Source organism: Myotis nattereri, assembly GCF_964212035.1.
Source record: "Myotis nattereri genome assembly, chromosome: 6".
NCBI classification, from domain to species: domain Eukaryota; kingdom Metazoa; phylum Chordata; class Mammalia; order Chiroptera; family Vespertilionidae; genus Myotis; species Myotis nattereri.
The window spans coordinates 18296596-18319497 of NC_138081.1; the positions used below are offsets into that span (position 1 = coordinate 18296596).

At 40.3% G+C, this 22902-nt stretch overlaps 1 protein-coding gene across 2 annotated transcripts in view; it reads right to left on the minus strand.

Annotated features, from left to right (window-relative positions):
* RCAN2 (regulator of calcineurin 2) overlaps positions 1 to 22902 on the minus strand; it is a 249491-nt gene that overhangs the window by 195869 nt on the left and 30720 nt on the right. For both annotated transcript variants that reach the window (XM_081094259.1, XM_081094260.1), the window contains exon 2: positions 12177 to 12403. In XM_081094259.1, coding sequence (XP_080950385.1) covers positions 12177 to 12401 — 225 coding nt within the window. In that variant the 5' untranslated portion in view covers positions 12402 to 12403. The remainder of the gene's footprint in view (positions 1 to 12176; positions 12404 to 22902) is intronic.

Sequence of the window (22902 nt, forward strand, 5' to 3'; positions counted from 1 at the left end):
AAGCATTCCAACTGTGGAGTGATGACAGTCTTTACTGAGGTGACTTTCTGTAGAGTCCAGACACAAGGGCTATTCTTAGAACAACCAAAAACAGCATGGAGCTGCCTAAAAATAATGATGACTCAACACCTAGAGGCTTCAATGATGTAATGTTGTCAAAGAACACCCTCTCGCCTCACAGGTTGCAGTTTTTAAAATAAGCAAGCTCACAGCTCACCTTCTGAGGAAAGCAACATTTCACACACTGCAGGAGAGAATTAGGACACGTGGGTCACAGACAGAATGTCCCATCTATGCATCACCTGTCACTGTGCCTTGGTTTAAAGAAGAAGCCACTGACAAAGTCAAAGTCAGTTCTCTCCCTCTGCCACCCTCGCTCATCCATTGTCCTTTCAAAACAGGTTCTGTGAGGCAGGACAACAATGCTGATTGCACAAGAGGCAGGCCTGACAACTCCTGTCCTCAAGTCACCGCAGCCAGCACTTGCATGGCATCGGATGGGTCCACCTGGAGACTATTGTATAGGTGCAGGGTACCACTCAAAACAAAGAGCAAAGCCCTAACTGGTTTGGCTCAGTGGATAGAGCGTCAGCCTGCATACTCAAGGGTCCCAGGTTCGATTCCGGTCAAGGGCATGTACCTTGGTTGCAGGCACATCCCCAGTGGGGAGTGTGCAAGAGGCAGCTGATCGGTGTTTCTCTCTCATCGATGTTTCTAACTCTCTATCCCTCTCCCTTCCTCTCTGTAAAAAATCAATAAAATATATTAAAAAACAAAATAAAACCAAGAGCAAAGACATATCCCAGAGCCTCCTCTCACCCCTCTCAGGTGTGCCCAATGCCTGTGCTCTGGGAATATGCTGCATCCACTCAACCTCTTGTGTCACCTAACTTGTCCTATGATTATCAGATTCAATGAGGGCTTTCACTTCACTCACCTTTGTATTCCTAGTTCCAAGAGCAATCTTCGGGATATGGGAGATTTTCAGTAATTGTTAAATAAATGATGGTTGGATTGATTTATTGGTTAATGCAGTACTCTTTCCCCATGCTAGCATATTTGAGTCACTGCCCTTCCCTGGGTATGTAGATCATATATCTTAGGATATCTTAGGCTATATCTTAAGTATATTTTAGGATATAATATCTCCTAGGGTTACGTTCATGAAAAAGAGAATTATTCCAAAAGGTGCTAGACCACTGTGGGAGACACTTGGGGACAGGAAGTTGCTCACACCACACAGTCAATCTCCTTGTTCTTATGGCTTGCTCTGTTCAGCAAGGGACAAAGCCAGAGATGAAGGTTTGAGAATTCAGGCTGGGTGTATTATAAATTGGTACAATAAAAATATCTGCATTTTATTTAATATGCTAGGTCTTACACCTACATCCAAGGGTCTCTTTTTCTAAAACGGTGACCTCTTGCAGCAATACCTTCCTCATGTACTTCTGGAATTCCCAAAAGTCAGTTCCCAAGCTCCAAAGGAAAAGCATTCCTATGATTGTGTAGCTCTTTCTCATTGTGGCATATTTGTAGATGCTGTTTTTGAATAAAAATAATTTTACTCGGGTTGGTTACCCAGCTGAAGCGCTATACACATGCCTCTGAGTGACTTCCTTGTTTCCACAACATCAAATGTAAAGACTTTGCACAGATCAGGACAATGCAAGGAATGTGCTACCAGTGGTGCCAGAAGAGGACTCTTTGAAAGGGATGCTACTTGCACAGAAATGTGAACTCAGACATGTTTGTTTAGGGGAAGGACAACGCGCTAGAGTGGAGAGCCCAGTTGTTGACAGGAAGCAGGTCAAAGGCAGGGCCAGGAAACCAAAGGAATGCACTTTCTTCTCCTCTTTCTAAATCATCATGTCCCCATACTCCCGACTCCCACATTTAGAGCAGGACTATCTGCAGGAAGCAGATTTCATGGAAGCTAGTTATCTGTGCCAAATTTTTGACACCAAAGACTCATTTCTCTGAAACTTTCAAAAGAAGCTATTTGAAAAGCTAAACTTTCCTCATCTATGCCCCTTGGGCAGCCCTGAACTTCATCTACATGGTGATAAATTTAAGTGGGCTTCTGGCCCAAGTTTTGCAACTGGACAGAACACAATACCAAGGAGGAAACGAATCTATTTGGGGGAAAGAATAAAATCTCAAGTGTCAGGCATTGAAACTACAGTAACTTCCCATGAAATAATATAGCTCTAGGCCTTTAGGGTTCAAAATTAGAGCGATTTATTACAAGGGCAAACCAACACACATATCCTCAAATGATTTATATGTGCTCATTTCTCACCAATTAATATTCCAATAAAGATCAGATTTAAGAGACAAACTTATGATGCAATTAGCAATGTGACCATGTGCTAGTCCCACACGTGCTGTGGAAGATATTGTTGGTAATTGTGTTGGCCAAGTTACATTTTTTTCTTCAAGATGTTTAAAAACTATTCTTCTAAACCATGAGAGTTATAGGGGGGGATGGTGTATGTTAGAATCTACCAATTCAGGTGATTTTTTTTTTTATATTTGTAGTGGAATTTTAAACATCGACAAAGCATACCCTTAGTGACACCTGGCCAGCCTCCTTGTCTGCTGGAAAGTAATTGCTAACCCTTTGTATGTCATAAGCCTCTATAGACGCAAAGATGGTTTCCGTTTTGGATGCATGGCAGTTAACTGGTTAACACTCTCATAAAAAACATGAACAAACTTTGATCAGATAATTCAGAAATTTTTCTCACATTACACCTATACATAATTAGGTTGATACAAAAGAAGCAGAATATCAAGACCAATAGAGTACAAATAGAGTGGCTATAACTGAGTATTAATTTTTAATTTGAACTCTTGGGAAGCCTAAAAAAACAAGAGGGAGAGGGAGAGGGAGAGGAAGAGGAAGAGGAAGAGGAAGAGGAAGAGGAAGAGGAAGGGAAAGGGAAAGGGGAAGGGGAAGGGGAAGGGGAAGGGGAAGGGGAAGGGGAAAGGGAAGGGGAAGGGGAAGGGGGAGAGGGAGAGGGAGAGGGAATCAAGTAAGCTACATAATTTTGCCAGTGAGAATACCAGTTCTCAGGGTAAACTAAGCTTTCTTGCACTATGTTCTGATCATGTGACCTTTCTATGGGGACAGCTAACAACATGTTTTCATGTGGCCAAGACTGAACTTAAACTTTCCTGAAGCCCAAGGTTATGATATAAAAACACAACTTCGTTAGGTTCCTGCAAAGAGCTGGCTAAGATAAGCCTTTCATCCAGCTTCCCCCACACACATGCTGTCCTTGCCCACCTGCTTTAGAAGAGCCCCTTCCTTCCTGAACCAGACAGAGGTGCTTGGACGGTGGGGACGGGGATGAAGGAGAGGGAGGACGGGAGCCCATGTTTACCAAGATCCAGTGCTGTGCCACCTCCTCTACCCACTTCGGATCATGTAATCACATAACAAGCCCATCGGGAAGGTGTGGCTAACCCCATTTTACAAAAGAGGGAACTGAGGTTCAGAGAAGCTGCGTTGGCCACGATCACACAACTGGGTGCAGTGGAGACAATCCCTTCTGAACCCAGAGCCCTTGCACTGGGCTCTTCTGTCGCCTGGAAGTGTCCGTGTGATGCCTGGAACTGTGTTCGACTTTACAGGACGCAGAATGACAAGCTCGATCTCCTGCCCTCAACATACTTATTCCCATCCAGCTGCAGGGTAAGACTAGACCTGCACGTACGGCAGTGCGCTCTATGTACTTACAGTTTAACAAGTGAAATAATTTAAAGTTAACACTAGCTACACTTTTGGAGGGGAGGAAGTGGAGGCTTCGAACAAAGCACAAGATGAAAAATCTTAATTATGTCATGTATCTGATCAATGGAACTCCCCCTTGACACACTGACAGGTGTGCATGTTTAGAAGGATGGTTATGCTATATAAGAGACAACACGCCCAGCAAAACACAGCATTACCAAATGTTACCAGAAACTGATCAAACTTAAAAAGCAATCAGCCGCACGTGTTCTGTTTCTATATATCCATTCTGCTTAAAAGGTAGACGTGTGTAGTTGAACACTGCCTGCTTAATATTACAAATGAGTGAATCATCATGAGATACAAGCAACGCATTAATAACCCTGCTCTCACAAAGTAACTATCACACGATGTTCCTGGAACTGGCACTCAGCTCATCTGTATCACACTGACCCCCTCCATTGAGCTACATGTCAGGCCTGCTGCGAAGGGTACGTTGGTGGGGTTTTAAAGTTCATGTCCAAACTCTCTGACTTTCTCTGTTTATTTCTGAGTTGGTCAGGAATTCCAGGATGACTGAACTGAGACCAGAATCAAGAACGTCAAAGTAAGGCAGGGTGAGACCCATGCCATTTCAGCTGGTGAGAGCAAAAATAATAATAATTATGCTTATTTTCCTCCATCCTTCCCCTGGGCTCCCTCTCTGAGACTCTCTGAAAGAGGAGAGTTCTTAGGCAACAGAACTCAGAGTTACCCTTGAATTTATCTCCTTTTACATTTGAGCTACTGAAAACGGTCTGATTACGGCCAGGCCTCTGTAACGGTGGGTGCACTTCCCCGGGGCTCCTGGCCCAGGAAGAGAGTGGAGGATGAAATCCAGGCAGCCCCCTGCCTATCAAGCCAGCCACACCGCTCAGGGCTTCATCACCCCTTCAGCCCAGAGGAAAGGGCATTGTTTTTTCAGATCCACCTGTCTTGCCCCAGGCAGTATACCCTAGGACAGCTTCTGCCAGGGGCCACCTTCTAACTGTTCGCAGAGTCACTCTGCGGGCTGGCAGCAGCTCTGATGGAAACCATAGGAAGTGGCTTCCACGTCCCTTCATTTTCCCAAGAAGGGAAAAAAGCCCCATGTCCCTCTTTCATATCATCCCGGACTGACTGAAACAAGGCAGCCGTTTTTTCCCCCAGGTGCCATCAAGAATATATGCTTGCCCGCTCTTTGGCACAGAAACGAAATACTCTCAGCTCCTATGCATCGGGCTTCATTCTTCCCAGGGCCTCAGTTATTTCCCGGGAGTGAAGTGGGGCATTCAGAGTGGCTTGTCAGGCTCTTGAGCCCCAGGGGGTCACTCAGTGCTGGGGAGAAGAAAGACGCTAAATATGTCTCTGGAATATTTTAGTCACTTCAAGAAAGGTTATGGTTCCAGGGAATGTCCTCCAGCAGCTCTCAGATGGGCCCCACGCTGGGCCTCTCGTCTGGCAGGTGTCCCCAAGTGATTAGCAGAGACTAATTATGGACAGTCATCGTCCAGGGGAAAGGGAAAACAGGACCGACTGAGCACCAGGACCTGCACTGTCTTTTTATAATTTAAGCATTCTGTAGAACACCAACCCCAGCCGTAAATGTCACCTCTGCCCAGAGAGAATGAAAAGCACTAGTGAAACAAACTCCTAAGTATTCCTTGAATATTCTGGTGTCTAATGTAACTGCTACCTGCTTTAATATTTAAAATGAATGTTTGATGATCGTGTCCCCACCCTCAAATCACGATAGTTCATTTTAGTCTTTTTAACCTATATTCAGTGACACAAGCTACAGTGAATTATTGTCTGCTGTTCATCCTTTGCAGCATCTCCTTAGCATGAATTTTTCAGCCAGCTTAAATCATGCCCATAACAGTTTTCTAAGGTTTTCCAAAGCCCTGGATTTCAGTGTTCTTTGCTGCCTTTTCTTTTACTTTTTCTCATCTCTTCCTTTTCTTTTTAAAGAGTAGTTATAGAAAAAAATATGTGGTGTGTTTTTTTTTTAACTGGAATGGCAATGTTGTCAATTGTTTTTACTCCCTGGGTTTACTAAATAGGTCAGTCACCTCTAAAAGAATGAAATACCATGTAAAAAAACTGACATATAAAACAGATTTCTTCATATGAGTATTGTGTCTTAACTATAAGAGTGATTTGGACTCAATGCATTTACATTATCATGAGCCTTGCTATTGAGTCACCTGAGTTCTGTCTGCTTTACATCCGTTTACTGGAAAGTCCATGCTGATGGATAGTCCCTGTTTTCCACGGTAGAATTGAGAGATGGTGAGGTACAAAGGGTAATGAACTTGACCTAAAAGTCAAGAGGCCTCCTCTGCTCCTTGTTATCTCTCTACTTAATTAATCAATGATCCTGGCAAATTCACCCTTTGTGTCTTAGTCACCCTTTAAGTGGAGGTTCAGTTCAACATTGACTGAGTACCTACTGTGTGTCAGGCCCAGTGCAAGGTGCTGGAAATACAAGGGGGGGAAAAAAGAAGAAGACAATTTTGTATTTCATTACTTTAAGACATTGGAGTCTGGAAAGAAAAAATGCAAATGAAGAGAAGCAAAATATTTTGCAATAGACACTCTCTGGAGTGAAGAGAAAGCTGTGCCTTGAGCAGTCACTGTCTCCCTGACTGCAGGAGGGTCTCCCCTGGACTCAGACCACCCCATTGGTCAGGAAAATGGTGAGAGGATGGGCAGCAAGAACAGTGACAAAGGCCAAGGCCAGAGGTTTTAAATTGTAGGCACTTGAAGGAGGAGACTGCCCATGGCTCGGGAAGGCCACACAGGCAGTGCCCATGCACAGTGCTCATCCTGGCTCCAAAGTGTCCTTCGTTTCCAACAGATTCAAGCTGCTCATTACAGGAAAATGCCTTTCATTGTGCTTCTTGACGCCGTAGCCATTCCAGACTGGTTATGCGTCCATTCTCCTTTTGGAACATGGAGTGTGGGTGCATTTTTATATATTCTACAACCTGCTGTCTAAAACTCATGAGGCCTGACATGTTAGGGATTTAGAATTTGGGGATTTGGAAATGGAATGTGTACATATGTTCATATCGGGTGATGCCCTGCAAGGTCTGAGGCAGCCGCCACAGTTAAGACAGGAATATTTCTGCAGAGAGATGGATGAATAGTCACACTAGAAGGAGTTTTCCATCAGTACGGGTTAGACTTGGAATGAATTAGGTCAAGTAATGTTTTCCTTTCTCAAAATGGTTATGAAGAAAGGCTGGGTTTTCTGAGGTTTTCAGTTTTCAGTGCTGATAAGGGTTGGGACCTGCAGTGGTGAAGTGCAAAGTACACACTCACATCTCCCTGCAAAGTGGAGACAAATCTTATGCGGGGACTCAAGTAAAAATCACAACTCAGCAGATTTAACTTTGAAAACCCTGGAGGAAATGCTGCCAGCGTGAGACTAGACCAGTGCCTCCTCAGTTCAGCTCAAGAAGAAGGAACTGGTATATTTAGTGGTCACACCTTTGAACAGTAGGGTTGTCACAGCCATTCACAATGCATGAAGATGATCCACTTATGAGAAGCACAAAGCTCAGGAGACTAATGGAGCTGGGTCTCTTATGCTCATTCTGGTAGAATATATTCTTTAATGGCTGGCAGAAATGACCCCTTGTTGAGAAAACAAAGCAAAACCTACCCAAAAAATGACAACAAAACCTTGTGCATGTGTGTGTGTGTGTGTGTGTGTGTGTGTGTGTGAAAGGCCATGACTATAGTTGAAAATATATGTTAAATGTCCTTTGGATTTAGCATCACTGTGAGCATGTATTATGTTTATTTCCTTACTAGATGCCCGTTGCAGGAAGATTCCTGCAAGAATAGGGCTTTGCTCCCATCTCTGCCGCTCCTACCCCGCCCTTCTCTGCCACTTCTCTCCTGCCCATTTCCACTACCTCAGCTCCGTTGCTTGGCTTCCTTCTACGGTGTCTTCAGTCTTCGCTCCCAGCCAGTATATGCAAATTAGCGGCCATCTTTGTTGGCGGTTAATTTGCATATCGCTCTGATTAGTCAATGGTGGGCATAGAGAAGGTATGGTCATTTTGCATCTTTGTCTATTATTAGATACTATTTTGAATCATTTTCTCTTGGTAGACTCTAAACTCAATGAATTTATGCTATCTGGTTCATCACTGCATCTCCAAAGCTAAGTATCATGCCAGGTTTCATTAAATATTTACATATTAAGAGGCACAGTTGTGATGTTTAAGAGCATAGACTCTGTCACTTGGCAGCTGAAGTTTGAATCCCTGCTGTGCTGCTACTAGCTGTGGGACCATGGGCAGCCTCTCTGTGACTCAGTTCCTCATCTGAAAAATGGGATACTTACTATATCAATGTAGATGGACTAAGTAATACTCCAACAACAAACCCCCACATCCCAGTGCCTTAAAGTGACAAAGGCTTATTTTTTCCTTGTCACATTACATATTTGTCATAGGTTGGTCAGAACTCTCTGTGTAATCCATTCCTCACTCCATGACCCAAGCTGCCTGAGCAGGTAGAGCTGGAACTACCTGGCACAATGCCAGTTGCCCTAGTGGAATGAAAAGAACATCCTTCAGGATCAAACATTGGTAATGAAATGCTTGACCTGAAAGTTACATAGGTCATTTCTACTTACACATTGTGCAGAACTAGCCAGAGGGGTCCAGGGACCACAACCCTGCCATGTTCCCGGAAGGTAGAGAGGCCAAAAGATACCACCGTCCTAGGGCTTTCATGGCTGTTAAAGGGCTGTGGCCATAAAGCATTTGGAAGAGCATCTGGCACCTTGTTACATGCTATATAAGTGTTTGCTACTGCCATTATTATCATTGAATTCATATTTTTTGGAAGCCGTTATAAAGTCAATGTTTAGGCTTCTCCTTTTTAAACTGAATTTGCCTAATGGTGGTTTTTCTGCTGTTCTCCTTTGGGTATCAGTGAGTGCCAAAGTCCCATCGAGCAGACCCTTACCCACCTTCAGTATAGAGCAGTGATGGCGAACCTATGACACTCATTTTTTAGGTTGATTTTTCTTTGTTAAATGGCATTTTAATATATAAAATAAATATCAAAAATATAAGTCTTTGTTTTACTATGACTGCAAATATCAAAAAATTTCTATATGTGACACGGCACCAGAGTTGAGTTAGGGTTTTTCAAAATGCTGACATGCCGAGCTCAAAAGGTTCGCCATCACTGGTATAGCGAGCAGCCCACAGGACGCCCCTCCAGCTCACCTGTCTCGAGATGACTTTTGCAGCCCAACTGGATGCAGAAAAGCAAACCCAGGTGAGCGTGCCAAAGGGAAATGAACCCTAGCAACTTCCAGGTGCTGCGAGCTGTGAACATCCTAGCTCTAAATGTGTTTCACACAAAAATATTTATGCTTCAAGCTGCAGCATGCATACAGCAATCTGTATTTATAGGTTTCAGATGTCCATTTCCTCCAGCTCCGGTTCTCCTTTGCGTTAGATAAACAAATCTCAACCATCGGGCCCATAACAAGCCGCACTGAAGTATGTATGTGCTCATGCCTAGCAAAAGCCTCAAATCAAAATACAATCTCACAGAAAAGGAGTGAACATCATGGCCTTCACAAGGCTGTTTTCAAAGTGTTCCTTAGGTGCCAGAACTTAGAATTTAAATAGGATAGCAGGAATGAGCATCTCAGACTCTTTGTCACTTTGATAAGCAGGAACAAACATAACCAGAAGATAATGTCCTCTTACCTATATTAAGAGCAGTACAATTCAGTGCCTTCCACGTCACCTCAGAAAGAAAAAGGGCTTAGGAGCAGTGTCTCAGACAGGTGGGAAAATAGAGGAAAGATGGCTACAGAAGCAAAACCTTTCATTCCTATTCTGCTAAGGAAGTTAAAATGCATGCTTTATAAGAATGGCAAGAAACAAGCTAAATCTAGCTCATCAATATCAAGAAAAAAGAATTCTGCCCAAACAAGTTACACATGTTACCGCTTACCCACCGGGTCCTCTGAAATGAACACGAAGCATCATTTCTGCTGCCTTATCTCCCTGATATACTCCCAGGCACCTTCTCAAAGCCAAATATTTTAGACAATCACCATGGCCAGCCTTGCCCACAGGCAAAAACAAGTGCTAAAAAGGCTTCTTGCTTTTTATCCTCTCTGCCTAAAAATATCTCCCCACCAGTATAGCTCAGCGCCCCAAATGTGCACCCTTTGGGAAAGATAACTATCATCAGACTTCATGGTTCAGAATCATGAACTTTGAAAGTTGTCATAAGAAGTTCCTGAGAAAGTGGTGAATAAGACAATGAGCTTTATTAAAGCAGTAAAAAAAAAAAAAAAAAAAAATGGAGGTAAAGAGAAGACAGTATGGAACTTGAAGACAAACATGTGGCAGTGAAAATGAGGAACACTTTTCCCCCTAGAATCCCAGGGATCATGCCTCCTGGGTATTGTCAACTCATGTGGTATCTGATAATTTTGCTTTGTCACCTTTAAACTGTATATATGTAATTAAATCAAAATGTAATCTGTACCTGATTATTTTATATCCCAGGACCTAGCAAATCTCCATTTCCTGTCTGATTTAATAAGTTTAATTATGTAGACATTGGCTAAGTATAAAATTCACCTTCTTGGCTAAAAATGTGATCCAAATAATTTGAACCTTGTTCCACTGAACTACATATATACATCTGGTTGATTTCACCTCAATATTTTATCAAGGTTATTTTAAAACCAAATATTATCTGTGAAGATGCAAAGTACCAACTTTGTATTCAAAATAAATGAGAATATTTTGTAACCCTTGATTCAATGACAGATTAGAATATCAAAATAGATCTGGGCACATTGCCATGAACTCTGCCCAAGCCTCGGGCTTTCCACATAACCAGTTCTGGTCCCTGATCAGCCTTTCTTGAGCAGCACTCCTGAATGAGATTAGCTCCTTCTGAGGTGTTGTTATTGTTGTTGTTGTTTTAATCTACTGGGAAATAGTTAATCAGGAAAGAGTCAAAATCCCCATTCAACCTCTAAGGAAAATCCTTCTAATTGTTGATATTCAAGTGAGTAGCTGATAAAATGAGAAAACATGGAACCTTGTTTCATAGTTAGCGTCAGGTAGATTTCAGGGGAAATTACTTGCTCTGAGTAAATTACAATCTGTGTTATAACCTGGATATAATCCAAGAGTAAAATTCTCAGTTTCTGTGCTATTTTCTGACTTCAGATAATCCAGTGATGACAGCTCTGGAGGTTCTAATCACATCTAAGTGCTTGGATTTCAAGCTATTTTTAGTCCATTTTTTTCAATCGTTCAACTCCAAAATAATAGCATTATAAAAACTATCTTTAAATAGCTTGAAATAATTCCTAATCCTCTGGGCTATCAGAATTGCTTACAAAACTCATAAAATCCACAGGGAAAAATACCATAGGTAATTGTTTTCAGACAACAGAGTTTGGACTTCAGCAATTGGCAAAAACTGTTTTTGAAAGAGTAAAATCATAAATCCTACCCTTAACCTCACACAGAGCCACATACTTCGTTTTTAGAAAAAAGGCCTTTCTTTCCCAAAATGTCGGCCATGTTTTATAACATAGGATAATAGTGGATATTTACAATTAAAAATCCATGTCCACAAGGGAAGGTTTGATCATTTGATCTACTTACACAACACACTTAAAAAGTCAGAAAATTCTGAAATGGAAGATCTCCAACAGAATCTTTACTCTGATTTCCAAGAATACTTACAATAAATCAGGTTTGTCTCTTCAAGTGGGAAACTTCATTTTCTGGGAAATGCTTGTACACAGACAACCTCATTCTCCAATCATTTCAAATCAAGGAGTTAACCACTTTCATTCACATTCTTATAACACACGCATAATAATTCCATCCTCTGTGGAATCAATGAGCAGGATTCAGAGGGCCAACACCAAATTACCTTTCTTATAACTGCTGCAGTTCTTGGATGAAAGCTATTTTTAGAATATTCATCCAACTTCAGGAGAGATAGGGATGAAACAGAGCTAGTGCTGTTTTGAGAAAGGTGAATTATGTTGTTGGCATAATAGGGGAAGATAATTTGATAATTTCTTTTTTTTATGACATCTGTTTCCTAGCCCAAGGGATACCGCCTGCAATCACTGTTCCTAACACCACTTGTTTTGTCAGAGAGACCTGTGAGTCGCAGAGGACAAGATTTGATTCAACACAGTCTCATCTACCACCTTGTCATCAGTACCTCCAAAGTTAGCCAGTCATAGAACAGGCCTTCCTCCTCCTGCTCTGTGAGCCAAGAACAAAACCAGCTACAAGTTTCAACCACTTCAAAACGTCAGTCACAAGGGAGCCATGGACATATTTTGGGCTAATGCCACAGAGCCCATGTTTCAGGAGCAGGAAAGCCTTACCTTGCTCTCTTCTCCTTCAAACACTGACTGGTGAACGTTGCATGCAAACAACGAGTTGGGGAGGTCGTTGAAGTCGGTGATCGCTTGGAAGGCTTCTTCCGCGAAGCACTGAGTTACAGCCCAGTCCCTGTCTATGCAGCAGAGCAAGAACAGTCCTCCATCGTCTGCGATGTGCCCTTGCTGCCCCGGGTTCCTCATTCCAATGAAGTAAGAGTCTCCCCTCATACCTGAGGATGCAAAGCCAAACACGTGTCAGAGTAGAATTTGATGATTCCTTAAAACTTGGTGTTCAAGTCACGGCACTGGAGAGTCTGGGGCAGAGCAGGGGAGGAGGTTCAGGAGGAGAATCAGGGGCTATTGGAGACCCAACAAGTTCACGTTATCCCCTTGACCTCTGAGTCACAATTTCCCATACAGCTCTGCTTCTGGGCAAGAACCAGTCAGTGCTATGGGATGAAAAAAATCCAAAAACAATCCTCCAAAAGGAGTTGGAAGCCAGGGGCTCGAGCCTAGGTGCTAGTGTTTACTAGAGGCGGGACCTGGGGAAGTTACACAGTTATCTGAGCCTCTGCTTCATTATGAGAGTCAAATGGACTCAAACAGAAAAACATGTGCGAAAGAGCTTTGATATGTTCGGTGCATGATGAATTTATACACCACCACCACCAATGCCTAGACTTTATTGAGTTCCCGGAACTGTTCTATGATTTACATGCATTAAATAACCCATCTAACCTTCACAATAGTCTATGAGATGGGTTCCAATATTATCTCCATTTTACATTTGGGAAAACTTGGGAACAAAGCAAGGTAAGAAACGTTTACAAGGTCAATGGCAGGACTTGGATTCAAACCCAGGGAGTTTGGCAACAGAGCTCACTTTTCTATAACTTAGAAATGAAGCAGATCAAAATTAGTGCAAGTCTATAGTTAAGGCAGTGCAATCTACTTCGTTTCCACCTGAATCCTGATTATAGTTACTCTAATAATTAACAGTTTACCCACTATGAGGACTCTCACACACACACATCTTCTGCATGGGATGCTTACTCTAAGTAATTTGTGAACCTTGGATCTTGAAAAATCAAGTACTATTTTGGCTCATCACCCCCAACAGGAAGCTTTCTAGTATTAATCTCATCTATGTTCCATAATTTTATTTCCTCAATCCTTACATTCAAAATTCTACCCAACTGCAACCAGTTGGAAAGGTTTTTTTCCCATTTTTTGATACTAGTCTATAATGCAGTACATTTTATCCATCTCCCCTCATACTTCAAGGAAGAGTCCCTACATTTTTCTTTTGGGGCCTATCATAATAATATATTCAAATGTCAATATTTAGAGGCCTTGAAGGCCATACAACTTGACCATGGGTATGCAGGTAAGACTGACAGGCAGTTATGATGTGGCTCCTGGATCATCTTCTGTAAACTCCTTTTCCCTAACCCCAGCATTGCACAGCCTCAGAGTAAAGAACAGAAAGGTGCTACCATGAGATGTCACTCAGTCCTCCTGACGTTTAAACACAAAGTCTGGATCCCCGAACCAAAATAAGTTTCTGCTTATATTTCTCTTGAACTCTGGTGATGAGGTTATGATTTTTGTTTTTATTTTTCCTGGAAACAAAACCCAAATGGGCCCCTGATAAGCAGTATTTGATGATAATATAAATAATGCATTATATATAAAATCTTGGGCCTGGTTGGGACAGAGCCAAAAATTGGAAGAATTTGAAGTAGTAACTCTAAAACCAGGTCACTGTAATTATGGTCAATAAAAATCTTACTCTATATAAAATATAATAAAACCATTCCCATAGTCTAAAGTTCTTAAAACTCCAATTAATGCAATATGTTATGTGTGGGAATCAATAAAATATTTATTCTAAATAAAAATATGGTACGCATTTTAAGCTTTGTTTTGTTCTGTGGTTAATCCAAAATATATGAATATTTTTAACTAGAAGGAAAAACTTCAATGAAATACTTATATGTATTTATTTTTCTTTATATTCAATTATACTGTTCCCTCAATATTTTAGTATAATATGCATAATGGCCATCATTTATTATTAGAGTATAGTTATTTTAATAGTGAAAATAATAACTAAGAGTATTAAAATAGTATTATTTTTGATAAATGGATTATAGAAAAATTTTTAGATAATGAAGTCATAATCATCTAGTGGCATGAAACATAGATATTAAGTATCAATTCTGATTTTACTTTTAATCCTGTCCCTCTTATTTACAAATTTTTAAGTTATTCAAAATGGGTCCCAAAATGTTATTAAACAGGTCTGAGAATGTTGCAATTATTCTTTTTCAAAAAGAATTAAAATCTATTGCTGAACAAATTAACTAAATAGATCAAATAATAAGCCTCACTCAGAACTCATTTTAATCTGCTTAAATGGTCTTAACTTCTGTTCTAAATTGTAACAATAAGATTATCTTCCTGAGACTTTATTTTAAGCTAATTACTTTCAGTAAAGATTTAAAAGGTGAATGCATTTTGGCAAACAATCTATTCTATTTCTATGGAGAAGTATTTGTGAAGTCAGAGCTTTGAACAAAGAAACTCTAACTTCCAGCTCCATTACTGACTCACCTCATAATTTAGAAAAGTCAACTGATCGTCCTATGACTCAGTTTATTCCTATAAAACAGAGTAGGAAGAGGCGGAGGCGTGAACTAGGGATGGAAGAAGTACTCAAAATCAGCATTCACCACTACATAAAAGGATATGCAACATGAAATCCTATAAAGAGACACCATTATGATAATCTCAGAGCAAGACTATTATTCTTTGGTATGATCACTCATTTTTAGTAAAGCCAAATATGCAGAAAGAAAGGGAAATTCTGAAGATTAAAAGAACTCCCTAATAAAGAAATGCAAAGGTCCTACCATCCAAAACTAGTTTATCTTTCTAAATTAATTTTAAAACTCTTAAATATTGTGAAATATCTTTTGAGGCAACAATTGCCTCATATTACAAGAAGACCTACATGTGTTGTCCTTATTTCTAAATCTGAGGTTGGTTATCCAAGAGAAAAGAGCTGCCTTCGGCTCAAGGGGCAACTCTTCTGGGAATTCTCCCAACCTCCCCCACAGCCCATGAAGGTGGCCTCTTGCTTTGTCCCTCAGTGGCCTGCACAGCCTTCTCTCACGGAAGTGCCCTCACTGTGACAACTGTTTTACTGTACTATGTCTCAAACATAGATGGATATTGATGGATATTTCCTTAGAGCAGAGGCTGGACTGTCTTCATCAGTGTGTACATTACACTTCACGTTCAGCCTGGTTCGTATAGAAAGCCCTCAAAATGATGTCTGACTGAATTAATGAATTATGTAAAAAGGAATCACTTTCAGGAAAAAACAGACCATCGAATGAGATATAATGGCCGATTTGAAATATGAACACTAATAATATACTATTTATTTCAAATGTATATACATGAGTAATGGAAAGCACCCAATCATTTCAATTCAAGGTTTGGTTTATGTAATTTTATAAATCAAAGATAGCAAGAATTATTCAAAGGATTCCTCTGGCTAAAGTTTTTAAAAATCTGTGCAGTATAATTAAAATAACATTTATGGTTTTGATTACATGAGTTCACTAAGAAAAAAAACTGAAAAAAATCATAATGATATACAAAAAGAAAACAAAATTACACGCTAATTCTACTATACAGAGAAAACTCTGCTAATTACACCATAACCCTACTATACAGAGAAAACTTTGCTAATATTTTGGTATAGTCAGTTTCGGTGCCTTTCTCACCTGTATAATTTTTTTAAATAAAATTGAGATTTTTCCATTTAGTATTCGGCTTCTTTCAGAAAACATGGATATAATCAAGAGCAGTTCCCTCTATCATTATATATTCTTTGAAACATTCATTTTAACAGCCACATAGGAACCCAGTGCCATAGTTATTTCACCATTCTTCTGTTTGACTTTTGGAAAGCATATATTTCCAGCATCACATGCATCAGGAAAAGGAAAACCACTATCCACTTGAATAGCCTCCCCTGGGAGAACCTCAAAATGTCTTTCTATGCCAAGAAGAGACATGTTATGAAACACTGGAGAGAGCCCTGGGGGTGTACTTGGGTTCTAGTCATTGTGTAAACTGGTGCCTCCTGGCTGTGGGTTTCTTGTCAGCAAAATGGAGAAACACTGGGGCCTTGTCTACTGTGTGACCATCAAATGAAATGAAGCAAGTGAACGTCTTCTGGAGCCTCCACGATAATATGTGAGTGGGAGTTGTTTATTACCATGTGTAGGCTTGTCAAGAGCAAGTCAGTAGTGGAGGAACCTGCCACTACAGAGAGGCTGCCATCTACTTCTGGCAAGTGTGTAACTAAGTTTCCAACTTCCAACGAATGCGCCATATGGTTAGAACCATATCATTAAAATGAGGAACGATTAGAGATACCCCTTGAATATTTGATATGAGCCTAGTTGGAGATTCCATTAGAAGGGAAATATATTCCTCAGAAAAAAAAGAAAGTAATTAACATAAAAGAAACAAAACAACCATGCCTCTCCCCAAGACACCGCCAACAGGATAGATTATTTAAATGTTACAAAGTTAGTGGCACTGAGAATATGAATCTGACCCCCTTTAATGGAGAAGGAAGCCTGGAGAGAGGAAGATTTTTTTCTTTTTTTATAAATTTTATTTATTGAGAGAGAGTGAGAGAGAGAGATTTGTTGTCCCACTTATTGATGCACTCATTGCTTGATTCTTGTATGTGCCCTGACCGGGGATAGAACCCACAACCTTGGCATATTGGAATGATGCGCTAACCCAATCGAGCTATTTGGCCAGGGCAAGAGTTTCAACTATTTCATTACTTTTTTATAATGTGAAAATGATTTCATCCAAGATCGTCAGATAACCTAAAAGCACTTATGAATGGAACATTAATGAAACATTAAAATTGAGACAGTATGTTTCCTACTGTTAAGACTAGCCACCTGAAACATAAAAATGCCTGTTCAATGTCAAAGAAATAGTGATTGAATAAATGGTTGTTGTGTAAATAGTAGATAAATGTTCTCTCCCCCAATAAACTTGGATGATCTAGATATTACTGGGTTTCTACACGTGGAATTAATCTTTCCAAAACTCCCTACTTCCATTACTAACATTTATATGGTATAATTAAACTCCAGGAAAGGACCTCAAAGAGACATCTGATTCTGTTGGGTATCAATATTGTCCCAATGTTGACAATATGCATGAGTTTCAGAACCCTAAAACATTACATTTTTCTAGGAATAGGGTAGAACTCATGAAAGTGGGGAGCTGTGCATTGGCTCATATGAGTTCTGGTCTAGAAAGTCTTAAGCTGCATATAAAAGGGGGGATTGCTAAACCCAGGAGAATGGCAAAGAGCCATGACAAGAAAAATAAAATTGTAAACATCCATGGAGATGCTCATCCTAGCTTCACTATCAAGTAAAATCACCCCATAAATAGTGAGATGTGTGATCTGTAAAAAAGGCTATTGCCACACTGGAAGGAGTGGGTGGTGGTAATCTCATCTTGAGTTTCCTCATATGTAGAAAGCATCAAGGCCAATTCTGAGTACAACCCACTACAGGAAAACTGGCAATCTTTCTAAGGGGACAATCCAATCTTATTGAGAGGCCAAGGGTCATGTCATCTAAGAAACAGGTGCATGGGAAGACACAGCAGAAGGAAGTATAGGAAAGAAGTCTCGAGCGAAATCACAGTTGCTTTCAAATTCTGGAAGAGGAAATAAAATTTTTGTGTATGGCGTTTAGGGAGTAGAAGTCTAACCAGAGAGAAAGAATTCAATTTAATAAAAGGAGCGATGGGTCTTTTAAAAATTAAAGTTAAAGTAGAAATGTCTGGCCTCATGTCTAAGGGAGTAACTTGTATAGGTGCTCCATGGAGCAAGTAACAACTTTGTCTGGCAGAATGTCACAGAGGGAATCCAAGGACCAGGGAGAGGGGTGGTTGACATTTCCTAAGGTGTCTTTTCACCTTGAGATTTTTATCTTTCCAGCATTGCAAGAAGATACACAAGAAAAGAGACCTCTCTTTATCTCTGGGCTTGAAGATCCTCAAGAAAGGGGAACATATAACCTTTAACAAAAGCTTTCTCCAGTGTTGAAACCTTTAAATTGATGCTCATAACAAACCTGCCTATATTTTTCATCTTCCAGGTTATTCAAACTAGAACGTGAGATTTTTAAAAATAGGAAATAATGATCCACAAAGGGAGAAAAATGAGCAAAACATACAAAAAGCAACATAAGTTTGGGTTTATTTTTCCTTAGACAAAAGAATGCTAATGATTTAATTCATCTGCTTTTAAAATTAAGAACAGGAACCTAAAACTTTTGCAATAAGGACAACAAAACAGGAATAAATATGCCTTGAATCCATGTTAAAGCCAGCCGGGAGGATAAATAAGGAAATAGGATAAATGAAAATGATTAATGAATAATTCATTATGAGTTTAAGTTCAATTTTAATTGGAAAACAAGTAAATGGATTATGAGAGATTAGTTAGTGTAGAGGAATTGAAAGACTGTAGTGCAGCTTGAATATTAATGTAAAACTAGGAATGCAATATAGTATTAATTAGCAGTAGAGAAGATATCGCAATAGCTATTTTTAGGTTGAATATAAAGTTAAATGAATCAAGTTGAAAGTTTTAAGCAAGTTAAACTCCTTCTGTGTTTAAAATTTCTTTCTCTCTAAAATTAAGTGATTCTTTCATGATACCTGGGATAAAGCAAGCCTATTAAAAGAAAAAGTGTATATGAATAGCAATACTCTTTTTACCACTAAATCATTTAATCAGCTTTCATTTTTGGTCTGGTTTTTGGGTGAGGTCCTTTTGACACTTTTTGGTATTTTAATATGTAGACCCTCTTAGGAATAAGCCAGACCTTATACTCACTTTTGTCCTGCTAACAAGAAAATTTAAGTATAATATTAGTAACCAAAAACCATCCCAACCATCCTGAGATACAAAGGAGAGTCATGATATTCTTAGGTTATGCTCCATAGAAATCTGTTAGAACTCTTGCTGAAATATAATAGAACCTATTTAATTCAACTGCAGAATTTTCACATCATGCTATTCTTGATACCATATGGGATTGGTATTGAAAGAAACAGGACCAAGCAGTTTTCAACTCATAGATTTCAAAGGAAATTATCCACATTTCTCATTCACGGCTCCCTTTAGGACACCTCTGGAGACACTGCTCCACCTTAAGCTCCCCTAGGACAATATTTCAATTATCATATTTTTCCATGTATAAGACACTATTCTTTTCTAAAATCCTTAGACTGAAAATTGAGGGGCATCTTATACACGGAAGTCAGCTGAGGAGAGAGCCGCGTGGGTGCATAGCTGCCCATACTTGTCAAACAGGCTTCCTCCAATGACGAGCCTTATTGTTACTGACGTCAGCTGATGCCATAATTGGAGGTGGAGGTGAAGAGTGCACAGATGCAACAGGAACCAGAGCATTCTGAGCCCATAAAGATGTCAAAAAATAAAAATAATACTAATAAGCAATTATCTTACTCTGCAAAATCAAATGGAATGTAATCAGCTATGGAAACAGAGCGTGGAAATAGGGCTGCAGAGAGACAATTTGGACCTCCTCCCACTGAGTATATGATCAGCAGTGGAGAAAACAGGAAGAACAACTCATTGAGGTGCCAAAAAAGAAGAAGGCCTTAAGAGGAAAGCCAGAAAAATGGGCAAACTTGGAGCAGAGGCTTAAGACTTGGATTATGGAGCAGTGCCAGAGTGGCTTATGTGTGTCAACCAAACTTATTCAATGTCAGGCAAGAATGTTTGAAAGTGAAATGAACATTGTTGATTTTACAGGAAAGGCAAAATGGTGCTTCAGTTTCATGAGGAGAGAAGGGTTCGCCACAAGAACATGAACAAAGTTAGCTCAGAAAATGCCACCAGTTTATGAGGATGATCTCACATATATAGACAATAACTCAGAAGAAAGCAGTGATACAATAGAAGTTGAAGAAATTGATATGCCTGGAACTAATAGTGATGAAGAAGAGAGCAGTGATGCAACAGAGGCTGAATAAAGTGATATGCTGCAAATCATAGTACTGGTATGTAAACATTACGTGTGGTAATTAATAAATAAAAATGTGTTCTGTTTTATGTTTAAAATATTGATTTCTTAATTTTTGGTTGGAAAAGTCGTGGGGGGGGGGAGCGCTTTATACACAGAAAAGTAGGCTAATACAATTCCCCAAGAAAGCAGCTTTTTATAAAGTCTTATAAAGTTGGGGGTAGGGGGGAGCAAGTTGTTTCCATCATCTCCTTTTGCACTGGGTTCTACAGCTGTGATGGGATTACAAATTTGCCCAAGGTGTAATGTCTTTACCCCTGTAGGGGTTTAATGCCCATGTTCTCCCAGAAAGAGTTACAACTCCTGTATATTCTTCCAATGGACAAAATAAAAAGGAAAGGAAGACCCTCAAATTTATCCAGGATCAGACAAGACAAACTGGACATTTGTATTCCATTCCCACAAACCTGACATCTTCAAGAAAATGTGATCCAAACAAGTTTGCTTCACGAGAAGTGAGATAGAGGAAATATCATTCATATATATATATATATATATATATATATATATATATATATATATATCCTTAATAGGCAAAATGTCCCCTCAGGAGTTGGACTGGGAGACTGGGAGTTCGATTGCTCACTATGATGTGCGCTGACCACCAGGGGGGCGACGTGGAAAGAAGGAAGGCCTTAGCCAGCAGCCGGAAGGCCCCGATTGGCCGTGACTGGCCAGGTTTAGGGACCCAACCTGTGCACGTTTTTGTGCACTGGGCCTCTAGTCTTTTATGAAGGATATGAACATGAGGAAGTTGTTCTTAAAGACAGAAAAATCTTTCTACAAAGATTAACTTACAATGAAACATAAGTTCATTATATGAAATGAGCAAAACCTTTGGTCATTGTATTAGTCAAGGTCCAGTAGGAAACCCAGGGCATGCTCAAACACAACTATTTAAAAGGGTTTAAAAAGAGACCATTTACAAAGGTGTGGTGAGGCTATGGAAACTCACAAAAAATAGTGCAAAATCCTGGGCTGGTGCTACCACAGGCCTGAAGAGGTGAGAGGAGGGGAAGTGTTTTCAGAGCAGGAAGACATGGAGGGTTGAGCAGGGAAGCAGGTTGCTGCCCAAAACTATGCCTTTTGGAGGTAATGATTATTTTAAGATGGTTATTTTCAAGAAACAGGACTCAGAAAAAACCTTTGACCTTCTCCCTAACTGCCTAAAAGAATTTAGATAGAGGACCTGCTCTAGGAAGAGAGAGCTATCATCACAGGTTATAGGAGTTTTATATGAACTAGTGTGTGATAGACAAGGAGGAACCTAACAAGGTCCCTTGGATCAAATCCTGTGTCCCATCACTAAAGATGTCTCAGCAAACATATGCTTAACTACATTTGCTTTTCCATCTCCATGTGAATTGCCTTCCTACCCTTTGAAGTCCAAACCACAACTTCTTTTTTTAAAATATACATTTTTTTTTTATTTCAGAGAGGAAGAGAGAGGGAGAGAGACACAGAAACATCAATGATGAGAGAGAATCTTTGATTGGCTGCCTCCTGCACGCCCTACATTGGGGATCTAGCCCACAACCCAGGCATATGCCCTGAGCAGGAATTGAACTGTGACCTCCTGGTTCATAGGTTCATAATCAACTGCTGAGCCATGCCAGCTGGACAAAACCACAACTTCACCACATCATGTAAGCCTCAACTGCCGGATTTATTCTAAGGCTCCATATTCTTATGGATCCCCGTGTGTGCATATGTAATAAATTTGGTTAGATTCCTCTGTTTGTCTGTCTCATGTCCATTTGATTAACAGACCAGCCAGAAGAACTTGGAAGAGTAGAAGGAAAATTACTTTACCTCCCCACAGCTATGATGAGAGGGTTCCCTGACAGACCTTTGGTTGAGGGGTATAGCCAATCCACACTGGCACCACAAAGAGGGTGCCAGAGGAATAAATACCTTTCTCTCTAATCTGCTGGCACCTTCCATCAGCCAAACCAGAGGGCAAGGGAGCTGCAATGTGGAATCCATGGGTCAGCTGCTGGGGCACAGTACAGAACAGAAAAGGCTGGAGGGAGTTTTGCTGGGATCAACTAGAAACTTCACTTCTAACTGGCTAACGGTCTAGAAATTTCATATGTTAATTTCAATGGAACTTGATTTTGAAATTTAAACCATTTGTAAGGTCACAGCTCAACTAGAGCCTATGTAATGTGGCTACAGATTCACCATTTCTGACTGTTTCCCGCCCCTCCCTCCCCTCCCTGCTAAGAACAAAAAGAGTGGAAGGGGAAGGAGAGGCTCTGTGTGGTACCCTCTGCCTGCACCATCTGGAGCGTGTATTCTTGAGCCCAATCTGGAGGCAGAAGGCCATTCTTTCATTTGCTGCTGTAAGAAGCTTAAAGAAAGTCCCATGCCTCTGGATGAGACAAGTAATTATATGCAAAACAACTTTTCACAGGAGAATGACACTTCACAAGTGAACAGCAAAGCAGGCGAAGGTTGCTATGGTAGCCAAAGTAAGATTTATCCTGTCATCTTTCACCTTCGGCTTTCAGATGGTACCCAGAGCAAGCACATCAGGAGAAATAGAGTGA